The 18,298-nt window shown below is 34.9% G+C and overlaps 1 protein-coding gene across 1 annotated transcript in view; it reads right to left on the reverse strand.

Moving 5' to 3' along the window:
- Window positions 1–18,298, reverse strand: part of USH2A (usherin) — an 838,570-nt gene that overhangs the window by 625,628 nt on the left and 194,644 nt on the right. The window contains exons 11-12 of the mRNA XM_058275221.2: window positions 10,049–10,244; window positions 6,081–6,722 (exon numbers count right to left, since the gene is read on the reverse strand). Of these exons, the coding sequence (XP_058131204.1) occupies window positions 6,081–6,722; window positions 10,049–10,244 (838 nt within the window). The remainder of the gene's footprint in view (window positions 1–6,080; window positions 6,723–10,048; window positions 10,245–18,298) is intronic.

Here is an 18,298-nt window from a genome sequence, read left to right on the forward strand (position 1 = left end):
GCTAATGTAGAGGAAAAATAAAACTTTAAAAAGTGTGGAATTAATGTCTTTAGGAAAAAAATTTTTTTAAACAAACAAAAAATTATATTATATCCAAGAAATGAAAAAGAACTCTTAAAAATTAAAAACAGGATAGCTCGATAAAAAATTGAATAGAAGGGCTAGAGTTGCCTCTCCCCCAAGTTACATAGAAAATGTGGGAGAAAAAAGATGTGAAAATGACAGGATTAATACAGGAGCACCAGTATATAATTAATAGAGGACTCTGTGTAAGCAGAGGGAAGAAAATTATGAAAGACATGAATTAATAAGACTTTCTCAGAACATAAGAACATTACATTACAGATTGAAAAGGGCCTACAGAGTACCCAAAACAATTATTTAACAAAATTCTCTTCATCATGAAATTATTTAAGCAAGGGATGTAAAGATGGTAGAAGCTTCTAGAAGATAAAAATTTAAAAAAAAAAACCCAGCACTCAGTTTACATAAAAACAAACAAGAACCTGATTGGTAAAGCTAGAAGATAATGGGGCAATATTTTCAAAAATTTGAGTGAAAGTGGTTCTATACAATTTCAAACAGCTATGAGGTAAAATTTTAAAAAAATACCAGACATTCAAAAATCTCAAAAAATTACTTCCCTCCTTGTACTCTTTCAGAAGTTACTGGAACATGTGCTCTACCAAATAAGCAAGTAAACCAAATAGAATGAACACAGAGTCAGGAAACAGGGTATCCAACCCAAGACATGGGTGAAAGAAACCCCAGTATAACTGAAAATATAAGTCTTGGATATAGCTGTGCAACAGATCTAAAGAACAACCAATTCCAAATCAGAAGAGGATTTATGGCTCTGATCTTCCTAAGGACTGATATATATCAGCGGAAAAATATATAGTGACAGATATTTTGGATAGATTTCTCTTGGAGACTCTTCGTTCCTAGAAATACCCAACAGTTTCTTAGAAAACTAAACAAGGGAAAATTTTCAAGAAAGGAAATATAATCACAGCATATTACATGACATAGCTATGAAATAGAATCACATAGCCCTAATAAGATATTCTCTGAATATGGATTTAACCAAAAATGATAATTGTCAAGGCAGGGATATAAAGAGATAAAAACTTATCTTCTATAGTAGGATAATAGACTTATATAGTAGATAAAGCCTAAGTTTTAAAATTAAAGATGGAAAAATTTAGGTATCTTATCCCAAAATACTGAAATAAAAGCCAGAAGAACTATCTAAATAAGTTGAAAGTGGTTGCCTCTGGATTGTAAAATTCTTGGAAGGAGAAGAGTAGAACAGAAATGTGCAGTTTTACATCATGAGTATTCAAATACTATTTGATTTTTTAAAACTATGTGCAAGTAAATTTTGATAAAAAATACAAATTAAATAAAAAAGGAAAATGCTAGATAATTATACTCAGTCTTTTTCTATTTTGAAGAAAAAGTTCCCTGCTCACCCTTTTTGGACACCTCTCCTATTGGGGTCAATGTGATACAGTTTTCTTTTCTTAAGGGAAAAATTTCTTAGTGGCTATTTGCTTAAACACAATGCCACAAAACTCTTCTCTGAAGGTTTGTGCCAAAATGACCTCTTCTTTTACAGAAGATATGGGAATGGGAATTATCAGTAATAATGAAAATAATTTTCATATTTAAAGTATTCCTGTATTTTATTTTTGTGCAGTTGTCTTCTTTGTTAGATTTTTAATATCTTGAAAGTGAAGATTATCTCATTCAACTTGAATAGCCATGATGATAATCTAATTCATTGTACATTGCAAGCACTCAGTAAAGTGGTTTGTTTAATTGAAGACACTGAGTAATAATCAGGAGTTTTAACAAGGAATCTCACTGGGCTTCATTTTCTTTAATCAGGTACTCACAATGCTAAATGAGGGAAAAATGACAAAGAAAAACAAATATAACAGAAAGCGACTCCTTATTTTTAAAAGACTAATATATATAGATGAAGTTGAGGTTTCCTCTTACTTGATCATTCCAATTTAAACAACTTTCCTTTCATATTTCAGTCAACAGTCAATGTGTCCTCATCATTTACAATACCAACTTAGCTCTCCAGTTAATCCTCTGGAATTTTAATGCTCTCAGAATCACTGTGGATTTTTTAAGGGGGGGGGGAGATAAAGTGGATTTGATAACCAAAATGATAGCTTGAGTGCTCAGCACCAATGAAACACAACTGAATTGAGCCAAAGATCCAAAGATTATCACTATATTCTATATGTATTTGTAAGTTAATTAACTGTCAGTATCTCAAACAGAAATTAAGTATAATGAAAGTACCATTCACCACTGCAAATAAAATATCCTTTGATTAGGTTAAAAAATCAATAGTATCTACCAGGAAGAGACTTCTCCAAAAAAAAAAAAAAGAAATGTTTATCTATATGAATATAACTGTGCTATCCAAAAAGAAGATAATCCTGATCTATATTTTGATCATTCTAGCTTCTCATAGCTATAATCCTAAGTCATTCTCACAAGAACACTGATAAACTGTAAATGGCCCTCAGAAAAGAGTGACTAGAATAGCAATGAGTCTATAAATCATGGATGAAAGAGCAGTTGAAGAAACTGAGAAGAGATTTTGTTCATATAGCTCTTCAGGGTAAAAGAGGACTTGATGACCCTTGGCATATTTTTAAAACTTTCTAATAATTTGAGCTGTCCAAAAAAGCTAGACCCATTGTTGATAGAAGTGCCCAGTCCAGAGTTGACTAACGTTCTGGCAGTCAATTTTGTAAACGTAGGACATTCCTTCCAGTATCAATTTGCTTCTTATTCTTTATAGTAACAGAAGTCCCCAAGTTCTAAACAGACACATGGATGTTCAAAGAGGGAATCTCTTGCAGCTAGGAGTGGACTAAATAAGTCAGTTTTGACCAATAGGATATGCATTGATGTGTGCAACGTCTAGGTCAACACCTTACAGATAAAGCTGTGTACTATGTTTGGAAATGGACAGTTGGAAGAACATATGAAGGTCACCTAATATAGAGGCAGGACAGCACTTTTAGTCCTAAAATGCTCATCTCCAAACTATTACGTGCCAGAAAATTTTGTATGTTTGTTTGAGCCATTGTATTACTGGGCTCCTTGTTACAGTATAATTATGGCTACCCTGATGAAAGGTGTATTTTGGTGGGGGCAGTGTGAAGGAAGGGTGTCATGGAGATATTTGACCAGAAGACCTCCAATTCCTTTGCAACTTTCTTACAATAAGATTCTATTCTAATCTTAAAGAACTTTCTTATAGCAGTAATGATAAGTTATATTTTAAAGCATTTTTACTTTGTCAAGTGCCCTCATATGAATCACCTATTTTAAGCTCAACAATACCTGAAATTGTTGTTACTACTATACTCATATTATTGATGAAATTTAAGCTTAGAATAGCAAAATTATTTAACTCAGTTTATAGAGTCAATAAATGGAAGAAGTGAAGCTCCAAATCCCATCTCCTGTCCATCTATTACATTTTCCACTAAACATTTCACTAAACTCTGTTAGAAATTTTTAGTGAATAGAAATATTTTCATCATTTTTAGTGTTCCATTCTCTTACCTCATTGTCTCCACTCAGGTATAGGTGTTCTTCAGGGAAAAACAACAACAACAAAAAACAGCGAAATCTTTAAAATGAAATATTTATCTTTTCTTGAACACGAAATTCTCTTCAAAGTCAAATGAAAGAGAGCTTAAAGAAAATAATAGCCCGAGCAGGTTTTCAAAGTTCATTATTTTCAAGTTTTTTATATGGCTGAGATAAGCCACTTCTTAAAACACTAATGCTTAATTGTAAGCTGGTATTTGTGGTCATTGAGTTAGTGATGGAGAATTATAGTTGGCGTTTTGAATAGGAGACTGTCAGATGACACTGAGAACGATGGATTTCTGTGCAACATTCCATGTTGGGAAAGGAGAAGAAAACAAAGCATTAAGATCTCCATACTGATGGCCATGAAGAGAAAGGAAAGACCAGTCCAGTCAGCTTGTCTTCATCCCAGGAAGGACACAAATGAGGAGGCAGCTTCTGCATGATAAGGATGAGGAAAAGCCTATTTCTTTAGCTAGCTGATATTTTATTAAAATACCTATGGCTGTTTCTACAGCACATACAAAACATCCAGGAAAGCCAGAAAAAAAAAAAAAACATTGTCAAGTTTATTAAGAATTTCAGTCTATCACCTTGATATTTGATAGGGTGTAGAAACTACCCAGGCGATAGACCGAGTCTTTCATTGAAAGGATTAAATGGAGATGTTTTTGTTATTGCTATTTCAGAGTTTTACCCAAAATTGGTAAAATTGCTTAAAATGCATAACTTGTATTATGTACACAGTTAAAGTCAGAATGAGAAATTCAATACATTTTAACAATAAGTACTCAAAAGGATATATTATTTGATATATTAGCTTTTGCTGCGTAACTTAGAAGAAGAGATATATAATTATGGTTATTCAGCTTTACAGGGAACTAAGTATCTTAATTCCAAAATTGGCGGTAATAACAAACAGTAAAAGAGAAAACTATATCATCTTAGAACACCAAAAACATCAATTGATTGAGAATTTGAAAGGATTAATCAGAAGCTGAAACGAGTACCATATGTTGTAGATGTCATTAAAGCTATGTGCCCTGTTCTCAGCAATGCTCCTGTTCTCTGGGACCCTCTCCACCTTGACCTTACCTGAAGCAGTGAATCTCTAGAAACCATGCTTATTTTGTGACCCTAAACCCTTGGCCATAGTTAAATGAGTCAGAAATAGCCATGCAAACAAAACAAGCCGATTAGAACTTTCCTCTTGGAATTGTAACCCAAAGACAGCCAATCATGTTCAATGTATAGCTGGCAGTAGAACTGTAAGCAAACTCAGGGTCATGGGATGGCCATTTAACCAGGGAAAGAGGGAGAGAAGTGCCCTTCTTGCTAAAAGAGCAAAAGAAAAAGAACAGAGATAGGAAGAGAGAGAATATCACTTAGAGCTTTCTGGTTCCTGAGTTCTGACTGCTTGCTGCATATCCTTAGGTTTTATGGGCCATCCAGTTATTCTAACAATATAGTTCCCATTTATGTTTAAGTTAGTTCAAGCTGTTTTCTGATATTTATAGAAAAAAGAGAATTAACTATTCATTGAGTCCTTCCTGTTTCTTTGGCCATATTTTTCTCCCTAGCCATAGTCAAAAGGAAGATATGACTCAATTCTATCAGCTTGTTTCCTTGCCAGACAAAGCAGGACTTTAGTTCTCCCCTTTCACTGGCAGGCAGATTTCCCTTTTGATTTACTGACAGCATGCTCATTTTCATAGGAAGAGAAAAGTCAGAGCTGATTTTAGCCAGCAGGCCAACAATTTGTACAGCTGTTAAACAACTGATAAATCTGTATGTTTATCATATAATGATGAACTTATTATAAAGTATATTATTTCAGTTAAAATCATACAAAGACAAGAAAAAGGAGCTATCTTTCTTCCAGTCAGGATACAGATGGAAAGATAGGTTTATGTTCAGTGGACGAAACAGCCCTACTCTACTAATTTGATGGCACTTAGAAATAATTCTTGCTGTTTCTATATGACGTAAGAACTTATAACCCATCCAATTAAAAAAAAATCTGTCAGCTTTGTTTGGAAATTCTGTTCATCATCTAAATATTTGGCATTGTATAGGTAATCAAATGATGTTCCTTTCCTCTGGAAAATAAAATTTATTCTTGCTTTTCCTGGTCCTTTTTTTTTTTCAATTATTTTAAAAAGGGGATTCCCTTCAATTTGAGCAATTTAGTGTAGGTAAGTCTCAATGATGAAGCAAGTCTAACTGTGGTTCATACAAACCGACCCCTAAGTAATAGCAAAACCAGTATGATAATTTTGATGAATAAATTAAATAGTTATAGCCATGTTGGAAAAGGATATAAAAACAACAATGATTTTGGAAATAAATTTTTTAGAAGCCCCCAAACAGAAAGAGCAATCACCTGATATGGGACAATGAAAGAAAAGTCATTCTGCATTGAAAAATCCAACTCATTTCTCTCTTACCTGGTTGACACTGATTACATCTTCTTCCTTGACGATTAGGCAAACATAGGCACTGGCCACTGATTGGGTCACAAACGGTTCCAGGTAATGTGCCCAAGAAGTCACACTTACACATCTGGCAGCCTTGAAAATTGCCAATGGTCAAATTGTACCTGTGAGGTTTACACTGATTACAGTGAAGACCTGTCACCCCTGATTTGCAAGGACATTGTCCTGTTGATTTGTCACACAGCAGAGAGCCATTTACTGTCCCAGTCTTATCACAGTTACAGGGCAGACAGAGGAAAGAATTATTTTGCAGTAGGTAGAAGTATCCATCCAAACACTCATTGCACTGTCTTCCTCCAACCCTGGGCTTACAGATGCACTGCCCTGTCTTGGCATCACAGACAGTCCCAGAGAGGGACCCAGCTGCATCACAGTCACAAGCCTTACAAGGAGCGATGTCCAACCCATAAAAGTTTTCTCTGCAGGTATCACACAGAAGTCCTATGGCTTCTTTTTTGCACTCACACTGCCCAGAACGAGGATTGCAGAACGCGTTCACTGAGCCGTGGAAGTTACACTGGCATGGCTCACATCCATCGTCATTAAAACTTCTGAGAAATTTAAATCCAAAATTGCATTGATCACACTTCAGTCCTGAAGATAAAATGTGTTTAGAAAGGTGAGAGTGGGGAAGTGATTTGACTCAAGATCTCAAGATGGCTGAAGTACAAACAATGCTACTGGAGACATTTAAGGCGGACACAAAATGTTGAGTGTTTTTCTCACAAGCAATGCCACCGAGAGCTCATCACACACGCAAAATACGAAGGCAATACATAATTTAGCATCCATATAAGGCTTTATGTTTGCAATGTGCTTAATAAATTTTTAATTAATTGTTTATAACTTAACACAAAGAAAAGTGCTTAAAGTAAATGTTTCTTCTATTACCAGTATCAGAGATCTTTTCCTATAACAAATAATAAAGACATCTCAACAAAGTATGAGCATGTAAAAGTATAGTAGAAAGTGAAATATATTTTCAGTGCCATGAAGAAGAATAGTTGCACATTAACACAGGTTATTTTCCTAAAAAAGAGAATTCACTAAAATTGTTCCAATAAATGCTAAGCTGACAAGTATCTTTTGTGACAAGGGTATGTACGTTTATTTCTGAATATCACTCATTTAAATAATTAATATAAATAAAACTTCTCCAGAGCAATTTTTATTTTAATGCCTTTATATGCTCCTATCTTTTATCATCTTCAATTAGTATAAATTATGCTCTCCTTGGCTCATAAAGCAATCACATTGCTTGTCATATTGTGTGATTCAGAACACACCTCTTTAAACACTAAGTAAATTTTGCTGTTTTTAATACTTCTATTTAAAGGCATTTATATATGCATTTTGCAAACAGAGAAAAATGTTTTAGCACCTAAACTTAAATCACTAACACCCGAGGTCAGTCTCAAACAGGCTACATAAGCAAAGAAAAAACAAACGAAACTAGAGTAGTAAATGCTCAGAATTAAAATGTTTTCTTTAGATAAGTCTTCACATATTCACGAATTTAAATAACTGATTATGTTGAATCAATTGAAATATTTATTTCAAGATGAATAACAATTTAAAAACATTAGGCCTAAACAGTCAAAAACATACTCAGGAACTACTGTGTAGAAAAGCATTTCTTAAACTGGAAGGAAATGCATACTATATATGTATGTCTATACATATATGGATAAAAATTCAAGAACTCCAATGGAAGGCAAGTTACTTTAACAGTGATGAATGACTCACCTAAGGCATATCATTTAATTTCAATAAGGAAAATAAAAAAGGACCACTATTGCTGCAAATTTTAAAAATAACTGTATTGTTAACAAGAATTATGACTCATTTTGAACTATTAAAATTGGTCTACATGGATTCATATCATATCAGGTTTAAAAATATGCGCAGTGCTTATTTGAATATGCCATACATATTCCTGACAGGTAATCTATTCCTAACGATACTGAGGAAGGCCTACAGGGCATCACATTCGGTGTTAACAAGTACAGGCGAGTTAGCACAGTTGGCATTTAATTCACATTCTTCTCCCTTTTTATTCTAGATGAATGACCTACTTTAATAAAATTATTGGTGCTAATGTATTTTACTGGTGATAGAATCATTAGTAAGATTTAACAGTTTTGTTAACTCTAACAGTTTGCTTTCTAAAGCATATACAGCACACGCTTGCATTTTCTCTCTTATTTTGTTTTGTTTTCCTATTAACAAGGCAAAATTGAGTAAGGTTACTCGCTAATCCCATTAGGAAAAGAAATATCTATACATATCAAGTTTATATTTTTATTAAAAGTATTGCATTTGCAGAAATAACTCTAATAATATTAATAATACCAAAATGATGCTTTAGTCTTCCTAAAGTATGTACTTATTATAACTCCCTACAAGAAACTATCTCAATCAATCAAATAGGTAAATGATGGGGGTATAACAAATTCTCACAGCAAGTTTTGATTTTTTAAACTCAGGAATCTAACCAATGCAGGAAAGACATACCTGACATTCAAAATAAACAGTTCCACCGGCCTTGTTTTAAATTTTATTTTTTCATTTTGTGGATTTAAAATACATCTCACATCAAAGAACAAAAGATGCCATATAGACTGAACTCAAAGGTCTTAGAATTCATTCAGCATCACACATAACACAACAAAGATGTGATTCTCTTTATACATTATTTTTTTCTGAAAAGTTAGTCTTTAAAAAATGTTAGTCTTATATAGTTGAAATGCACAGGAGGAAGTTATGGCATAGATTTGATGTAGACTTTTAACTAGAAAATCTCATGTAATACCACTAAAAATGTCAATTTTCTTAAAAAATAAGTTCAAATGCTTACACAGCTGAATTGCATAAAATAATTTGTGTGCATCTACATATATGAAATAATTAGCTTCAGAGTTATACCACAAAAAAATACATATGTGTGTATACATACATGAATCTATGCATTTGTGTGTGTGTGTGTGCACTACTGCTAGGCATGTTTTTATTATTGTGAAGTTCAGGTCAGAGTTAGAAAAACCTCGATGACTTGGTGCCTTGAATGACAATAGAAAGGTAAAGGTCTTTTTTAAACTTCCTATTTGAACCAAGAAACATATTCAGTTACAATACAAGACTCACTTCATCAGGAAACTTTCCTCTCATAATATTCTCATATATCAAAATTTCAAACCGCATTATGTATATGGTGCATTTTGGGCACTTGATAAATTTTGTCCTTATGTGGCTGTGGTTCCCCTCAAAAATGTTGGATGTAATAAATTGCTATAATCAAATCTAATTTCTGAAAAATACCTGTGGGAGTAACAAACAAAAAAGCATGCCTGTATAAAAAAATGATAAATAACACCAAAGGTAGCTGTTTATTATAATCAGCTTGGCACTGAAATACAAAATTAAAATTATGGGGCCCTTTATAACTAACCCTAGCAATATACATGAACTGTAGAATTATGTTGACTTATTTTGCATTTCATAGGAACTGTTCAAAGAAATATAATAGAAAAAAATGGAAAGATATATCACAAAGGACCCTGTAGCACAGAACTCATTAAGTGTAAAACATTTTGAAAAAGTGCTAATTTTCTAAAAGAAACATCTATGCAGTAAGCAAATTATATTTTTCTAGGACTTATTAATATAGGACCATGTGAACTAATGCATCTAAAGAATAAAGAAACTTCTAAAGGTTTGATTAAGCTAAACTTCAAGCTGCAGTTTGATAGAATTATTAATTTAATCATTTTTAGACAGTTAATTTCATCCAAACAGTTTTTTTCCTAGACTGCCTTGAGCAAGGAAATTTACTTTACTCTTCAGTTAAGAAATCAAATGCTGAATTTTATTATTCCAAATGCTAATAGAGATATGACTGTAAACTTTCACATTGCACCTACCAATAACATTTGCTTTGCACTTGCACTGGCCTGAATTTTGGTGACAGGCAATATCTCCATTCACTGTCCCAGAGGAATTACACTTGCAGGAACTGCAGCCATCAGGATCCAGCTCTTGTAGACTGTAGAATCCATCCTGGCACTGATTGCACTGTCTGCCAGACACATGTCTCTTACAATTACACTGCCCTCCAATCTAGAGAAAATACAACATTTTGTAGAATGATGAATGCATCTATTTTTAGATAATTTGCTCATTAGGTACAAGACAGAGAGGGAAGGAAAAGAAACTTTAAATGTTAAACAGACAAGAAGGTAATAAGGCATTTTTCCTATACTGACACAAAACATGGGAGGCAAAAGTAGGGTGAATATATAGAACTGAAAGAATATAAACCCCATCCAAGTGAGTAGTATATAACTAAAAGGGAAATGCGGAATTGAACATTAAGCACCATAGAAAGAAATCAAGATATAGCATGTAGTGACTCAAAGTAGGAAAGAGCCAGCAGTTCATTTAATCTTTACAACTCCACCTCTACTGGTTTGTACCTCTCAATTACTGCGTTGTTGATCCAAAATTGTTTGAGGCATCATAGGTGTTTAAATTAAGGAAGAATCTTTCTATAATTATATTGTCTCATCAAGATTTTTCTGTTTATAATAAAGTTCTTTATTAATATCACTGATGTATGCCTTGCTGACACCTGCCTTGAACATTTTACCATCCATTCTTTAAGGAAAATTTCACCATATTTATGGTCCATCTGTGCCATTATATATCCACATTAAATATATTTAGTTGATTTAGATTGTGATAAGAAATGCAAAAAAAGTACTTGCTTTAGAGCAATGCTAAAATAAAATAACAGCAGAAAAAGCTTTTTTTTCCTTGAGTTGCTATTTTGAAAGAATGAAAATACATAAAATATAGAATACTCATCTACTAAATACACAGATAATATTATGATGGTTAAATAAAGACAATTAAGGGATAAAACTCTTAATGAAGGATACATGCATATAAAATATCAAATAAATATGAAAAATTCAATAACAACTCAGGACTTTAACACAAGTGATGTGGGTACAGACATCAAATCTCTGTTATTGTCAATGACATTTCTCCCCTTGATTTCCTGTCAGTTGGACTGAACCCAGCTCTACACACTTGGAGGCATGGTAACCAACAGGGAAAGGAGTGAAAGGACAGTTTGTTTAACCTTTAATCTCAGGGATACTAAAAAATATCATGTGAGTCTGGGATTCAGTTATAAAGACATAGTAGAGGTAAGGATTTTTTAAAATAAAGATTTTTTTAAAAAATCCAGCATTGTCTTATTCTTGTTTATCTGAGAAACAGGGAATCAAAGGAAACATAATTTAGGACAAAATTACTTTTGTATGAAAATGCCTAACATTCTGAAAAAATAAAGGATCATATATGCATCAGATGTAGTTAATAATGAACCTCAATATCGAAGGCACATGTAGGTCTAAGAGATGCTCAAAACAGAATCACCCTCTTGTGCCTTGCTTGGCTCCCCACATCCACTCTTAACTGGCCCCACCGAAACCAGATCATTATTCAAAGTCAGGGCTGGATATGGCCTACAAAATTTAATGACAAAATTAATGAAAACCCAATAAGCCTTTGATTATATGCATACAATACTTCAAGTCTATCACCAGATAATTTAGCCCTTATTATTTGACCATTGCTTTGCTAGTATTAGTTGTGTTTTCCAAACATGGCAGGCACCTTCAAGGATTAGATATAGATTATATTTCTCTCAAAGAAAAATCTCATGCTTCCCCACATGTAAAGTGTATTCTTTCAAAGAGAAAGAAAAAGAAAGAGTGGGAAAGATAAAGAGAATTAAAAGGTATATTCTGTGCCAAAATTTTACCCTTTATGTATTTCATTTTCTATTTTTATTTAAATGGAATGCATATATCAACTGGAGGCTCCTTCCCTTTGAAATCTAGAGAAGACTGGCTGTAATCCTAAACCCATTCCTACAGAAGGACAAAGGTGGTCCTTAAGTTTATGAGACTTCTACATGTATTAATATTCTCATGGTCACCCCAACATTAAATTTCTGCTTCTTCCATTTTGGGAACTTTTTGCTACCTGCGAGCACTGCATCATCCCAGAGGTGAAACTTGGCCATGACTCAATTTTGAGAAGAAAAATTCTTATTAGAAAAATGTGTTTATTAAACTTTACTCTAGATTTGGAAGAAAGGAAATGAGAGTTTTCCTTTATGACAAAATATTCCTTTAGCTTTCCCGTAATTACAGATTTTCATAGGCTTCTGCAATCAAGTTAGCCAACATTTCTATGGCTTCTCCTTTCCTCCTTATTCTGCCCTAATGTGTGTCTACTTCTCCACTTTACACCTAGCAGTCATTTTTATACACAGAGATCTCAAAAGTGTTCATTATTGCCTTAATTCTTGCCAATACTAAAGGCTTATCAAGGCATTTTTTTTTCCCCTCAGAGGAGCTCTGCTATAAATTAATAAGATAATACAATTTTACTCCCATTTCATTAATCTAAATATTTCTTTAAAATGTATAGACTAAAAATTCTCTACAGGAGCTCAATCTAAAAAATGTAGTGTAAACTTAAAAGATGTAAGGTTTCATAATTTTATGAAATGAGCCTATTTTAGTCTGTGTTTTTGTTTCCTGGCTGCCAAAGCAAATACCCTGCAATGAGTTGGCTTAAACAATGGGAATTTATTGGCTTATGATTTTGAGGCTGTGAAAAGTCCAAAACCAAGGTGTTAGCAAACCAATGTTTTCTTCCAGAGACTAGCATTCTGGGGCTGGTTTCTGGCAATCCACAGCCTTTGGCTTTTCTGTCACATGCAATGCATATGGCAACCTCCCCTAAATCTCTTCCGGGTTCCATTGATTCCCAGTTTCTGGCTACTCACTCTGTGGCTTTCTCTCTTTCTGTAAGCTTCCCTATAAGTTCTTCAGTAAGGGATTAAAAATTCATCCTGATGCAGCTGGGCCTTACCTTAACTGAAGTAACCTCATCAAAAGATCCTATTTATAAGAGTTCACACTAACAGAAGTGGCTTAAGTTTAAGAACATGTTTTTCTTGAATAAATAGTACCAAACCACTATAGTCAATTCCTCATTTTCATTTGAAAATACAAAGTTATTTCTGTGCAATTCAGCTCTAGATTCTTTTTTATGTGAGGGAATATAAATATACCCATATTCTAATACCAATTCCTGTCCACCGAGAAGTAATAGAGAAGAGCATGCCCTATCGCTTTATTAACATACTTCCCAAGAAGTCAGACACAACAATTTTGTGTCCAATTCTTTGGTAGAATCCTTCCACACTAACCCTAGGTTGACCTCTTGATTTCTGTTAGTCAATAGGCTATTAGCAAAAGTGATGCAAGCAGAGGCCTAACACAAGCTTGCAGATTTGGGGTGCTTTCTCTATTGTTGGGCTTGGAATTCTAAGACTACTATGTGAACAAATTCAAGCTATCCTGTAGTAGATTTAGAGAAAAATGGAAGAAAACTGAGGTTTGCCAGTTAACAGTTGCCAAAATCACCCAATTAACAGCCTGCTTGCAAAACCCAGGTATGTGAGAGTTAGGCCTTCCTAGATCATCCAAGTGCTAGCTTGGATGACCATAGATAAATGACCATAGACAAATGACCATAGATAAATAAAATGAGCAACATTTACTTTAAGCAGAAGAGGCTCAGCAAGCCAGGATAAACTATACAATCAAGCCAAACTATGGGATTATAAACTAAAAATAAATGTTTCTTGTTTTCAATCAATAACTTAAACAACAAAAGTTAACAGATACATGGGACATTACTGCCAACCTTACAGAAACAAAAAGGATAACAGAACACTATAAACAATTATACACTAACAAATTAGATAATTTAGATGAAATGGACAAATTCCTAGAAAGATACAAATACATGAATTATCTAAACCTATTCAAGAAGAAATAGACAGAGGAGGCATAAGATGTGGTACAAGTAAGGAGCTCCGAGAGTTAGCTCATTCTACAGGACAGTTAATAATCATCCAGAGCTATTAAAGCACTGTTTGGGGTTCCCAAGAGACCAGAAGGAGGAGACTACACATCTGCAGTGAATATTCATGAGTAGAGCACTCCATGTCATGAAGGCCAGTGCCTATTCTACACTGGCGGCACAAGCCACCTCAGGAGCTATTCTATGGCTGGAGCTGGAACCTCCATTTCCCAAGAATCGGGGAGGAAGAGGTAGTTGAGCACTGACTTCAGCTACTGATTACTAAATTTAACTGGTTAAAGTATAATCCTAAGAACAGCTGATGTTTGAGCCTGTCCAAGGGGGAAAGAGGCCAGTAGTGTGAAAGAGGGACTGATTGAAAATCACAGTGATAGTAGGGAACAACTTATTTGTAACCAGATAAAATTGCAGCTCTAGCTTAAGCTCCAACCCTGCCCCCAGGAGGGAGGAAGCTGGGGGGACCTGGACCAGCCTCACTGGGCAACTGTAGGTAATTTTGGCCCATACAGACTGAATAGTTGGCACCTGTGGCTCCATTTCCCCCCCCCCCCCCCAATAAGATAGAAGAGTTGCTGTGCTTCCTCAGCCTCTCTGGGCAATGGCAGGCACTTTTGGCCTGCACACACAGGACTGTTGGGCACCTGTGGTTCCAACACTACCCCCAATTAGATAGGAGGGGAACTGTGTTTCCTGGGCCACTGCAGGTGATTTTGGCCCAGACAGACCCTTAAAGGGCGAAAGGGACAGTATTCCCTCATTCTCTCAGGGAAACTGGAGGTGCTTTTGGCCCACAAGGATTAGATTCTTGGGCACTCCAGAGGGTCCATTCCCATCCCAGGCAGGGGAGGAGAAAGGCCAGCGGCTACATTAGTCTACCAAGCAACTGCAATCAGTTTTGATCTATATAACTTAATTTCCTGCCCATACTTGCAGCTCAATCCCCACCCCAGGAAGGGGAGGAAGAGGTGTGAAACTTTATCAGCCTCTCTGGCCAAGTACAGACAGTCTTGGCCTACATAGCATGGATTACTACACACAGTGGTGGCTCTGTCCTTAGTTCTGGCAGAGGAGAAAGGTGGGATAATTTTCATTGGTTCATGGGGCAATATGGGCAGTATCAGCCTCCAGAGCATATAGTAGTACCAACTACATCCTCAGCCCCTACTACACAGCCAGCAATGGAGTAAAGGCAAGAAAGCCCTGAGCTAAAGAGAGAAACTGTACCCAGAAAAAATACATCTAGTAAGCCAGATGCCAAGACAGCAACAAGAAACTTGCAATCCCTACCAAGGAACAGGAAGATATAATCCAGTCAAAGGAACAGGATAAGCCTCCAGATGACATAAAGGGGTTAAGACAACTAATCATAGATATTCAAATAATCTCCTTAATAAGTCCAATGAGATGGCTGTAGAGATTAAGGATATTAAGAAGGCACAGGGTCAGCATGAATAAGAATTTGAGGGTTACATAGAAAAATAGCAGATCTTATGGGAATGAAACTACAATAAATGAAATTAAGAATACCCTGGAGGCTTATAACAGCAGATTTGAAGAAGTAGGAGAAAGGAGCAGTAAGCTTGAAGACATGGCCTCTGAAAGTGAACATACAAAAGAACAGATGAAGAAAAGAATGGAAAAAAATGAACAGTGTTTCAGAGAAGTAAATGGATGGCAAGAGACACGCAAACATACATGTCATGGGTGTCCCAGAAGGAGAAGAGAAGGGAAAAGGGGTAGAATGAATATTATGAGAAATAATGGTTGAAAATTTCCCAACCTTATTGAAGGACATAGATATCTGTGTCCAAGAATCACAAATTACTCCCTTCTGAATGAATTTGAATTGACTGACTCTGAGACACTTACTAATCAGAATGTCAAATTCCAAAGAGATCATTTGAGAGCAGCAAGAGAAAAGTGATGCATCACATACAAGGGGTGCCCCATAAGATTAAGTGCTGATTTCTCATCAGAAACCATGGGGACAAGAAGGCATTGGTATGATATATTTAAGAAACTGTAAGAGAAACACTGCCAGTCAAGAATATTACATCCAGCAAGATTGCCTTTCAAAAATGAGGGCAAGTTTAGAATATTCACAGATAAACAGAAACTAAGAGATTTTATAACCAAGAGTTTGGCTTTTCAGGAAATACTAAAGGGAATGATACAATCTGAAGAAAAAGACAGGAGAGAGAGGCTTGGAAGAGAGTTTAGAAATGAATATTAAGCCAGTAAAAGTAACTAAAAGTGTAAAAAGTGGCAAAAATAAGATATGACAGATAAAACCCAATGGTCAAAATAGGTGAAGTAAGAAGTTCCTTTAGCAATAACAGTGAATTTTAATGGATTAACTTTCCCCATGAAATGACACAGATTGGCAGAATGGGAAGAAAATATGAACCATCTATCTATAAGCTATCTACAAGAGACTCACTTTAGACCCAAGGATCTCGATAGCTTGAAAGTGAAGAGCTGGAAAAAGATATTCCACACATGCGGTAACCCAAAAAAGAGAGGTGAAGTAGCTATACTTATGTCAGATGAAATAGACTTTAAAAGCAAAACAGTTGTTACAGACCAGGAAGGACAATAATATATTAACGAAAGGGGTCTTAATTTTTTCCTGTTCTTATTTCTCTCTCCTTTTTTCCCTTTCTTTTTTTCCTTTTTTTCTCTGTCTTTTCTTTTCCCTTTTTTACTCACTCTTCACCATTCTGGCCTTTTAATTCATTCTATATATTTTTCTCTATTAAGTTTCTCATTTCATCATTTGTACTCCACCTTTTTACTCTTATTCCTCTGCATTTCTTACCTAAGTTAATCATTTTCCTAGGTCTTATGTGGTTCTTCTTCTACTTTTTACTCCTATTATTACTATTATTCTTTCTCTCTTCATACTTCTTTCCTTTTCTCTGATGCTAATTTTTTTCAAGATAACATAGACAACAGCAAAGAAACAGAATAAGAGGAATGAAGTATAAATGTGAAAACTGACAACACACACAACAACAAAATAAAACCTTACATTATAAAGAGAAGCTAATCAATTGAACAAACCCATCAAGATAAACTGATTCCTAGACACCAACAAGAAATTCAGCCCATACTAAGAAACAGAAAGACATAACCCAGTTCAAAAAACAAAACAAAAACAGGAGGAGATGCAGAACATGGAACAACTAATCAGAGATATCCAAACAAATATTATGAATCAACTTAATGAAGTGAAGGAAGAGATTAAGGATATTAATAAGACACTGGGAGAAGACACTGAAGAAATTGTAAGCATACATAAAAAGGTAATGGATATGATGATGATAAATGGCACAATACAAAAAATAAAAAATACAATGGAAATGCATAACAACAGATTTGAACATACAGAGGAAAGAATCAGTGACATAGAAGACAGTAAATTAGAGATTAAACAGACAGTAGAACAAATAGGTGGAAAGATAGAAAAAATCCAGCAGAGACTCAGAGATTTGAATGACAACACAAAACACACAAACATATGCATTGTAGGCATCCCAGAAGGAGAAGAGAAGGGAAAGGGGACAGAATGTGTGTTGGAGGAAACAAATGGCTGAAAACTTCCAAATCGTATTGAAGGACATGGATGTACATGTCCAGGATGCACAGCACACCCAAAACCATATAAATCCTAATAGGTCTACTCCATGACATATACTTGTCAAATTGCCCAATGCTTAAGACAAAGAGGGAATACTGAAAGCAGCAAGAGAAAAGAGAACCATCACATACAAGGGAAGGTCGATAAGATTAAGTGCTGATTTCTCATCTGAAAGTATGGAGGCAAGAAGGCAGTGGTATGACAGTTAAAAATGAGGGAGAATTCAAAATATTCACAGATAAACAGAAATTAAGAGAGTATGTCAAAAAGAAGCATGCATTTCAAGAAATACTGAAGGGAGTTCTGCAGGTCAAAAGGAAAAAAAGAGGACAGAGAGAGTTGGAGGAGAGTGTAAGAACAACTAAAAAGATGAGAAGAGAAATAAAAACAACATATGACCTACCCAAACCAAAAGAAAATGTGGCTAATGTAAGTAATTCCTTGACAGTAATAATATTGAACATTAATGGATTAAGCTCACCAGTCAAGAGACACAAATTGGCTGAATAGAAAAGGAATATGGCCCATCTATATGCTATCTACGAGAAATCCACCTTAG

The sequence above is a fragment of the Dasypus novemcinctus genome, chromosome 13 (genome assembly GCF_030445035.2).
Source record: "Dasypus novemcinctus isolate mDasNov1 chromosome 13, mDasNov1.1.hap2, whole genome shotgun sequence".
Lineage (NCBI taxonomy): Eukaryota > Metazoa > Chordata > Mammalia > Cingulata > Dasypodidae > Dasypus > Dasypus novemcinctus.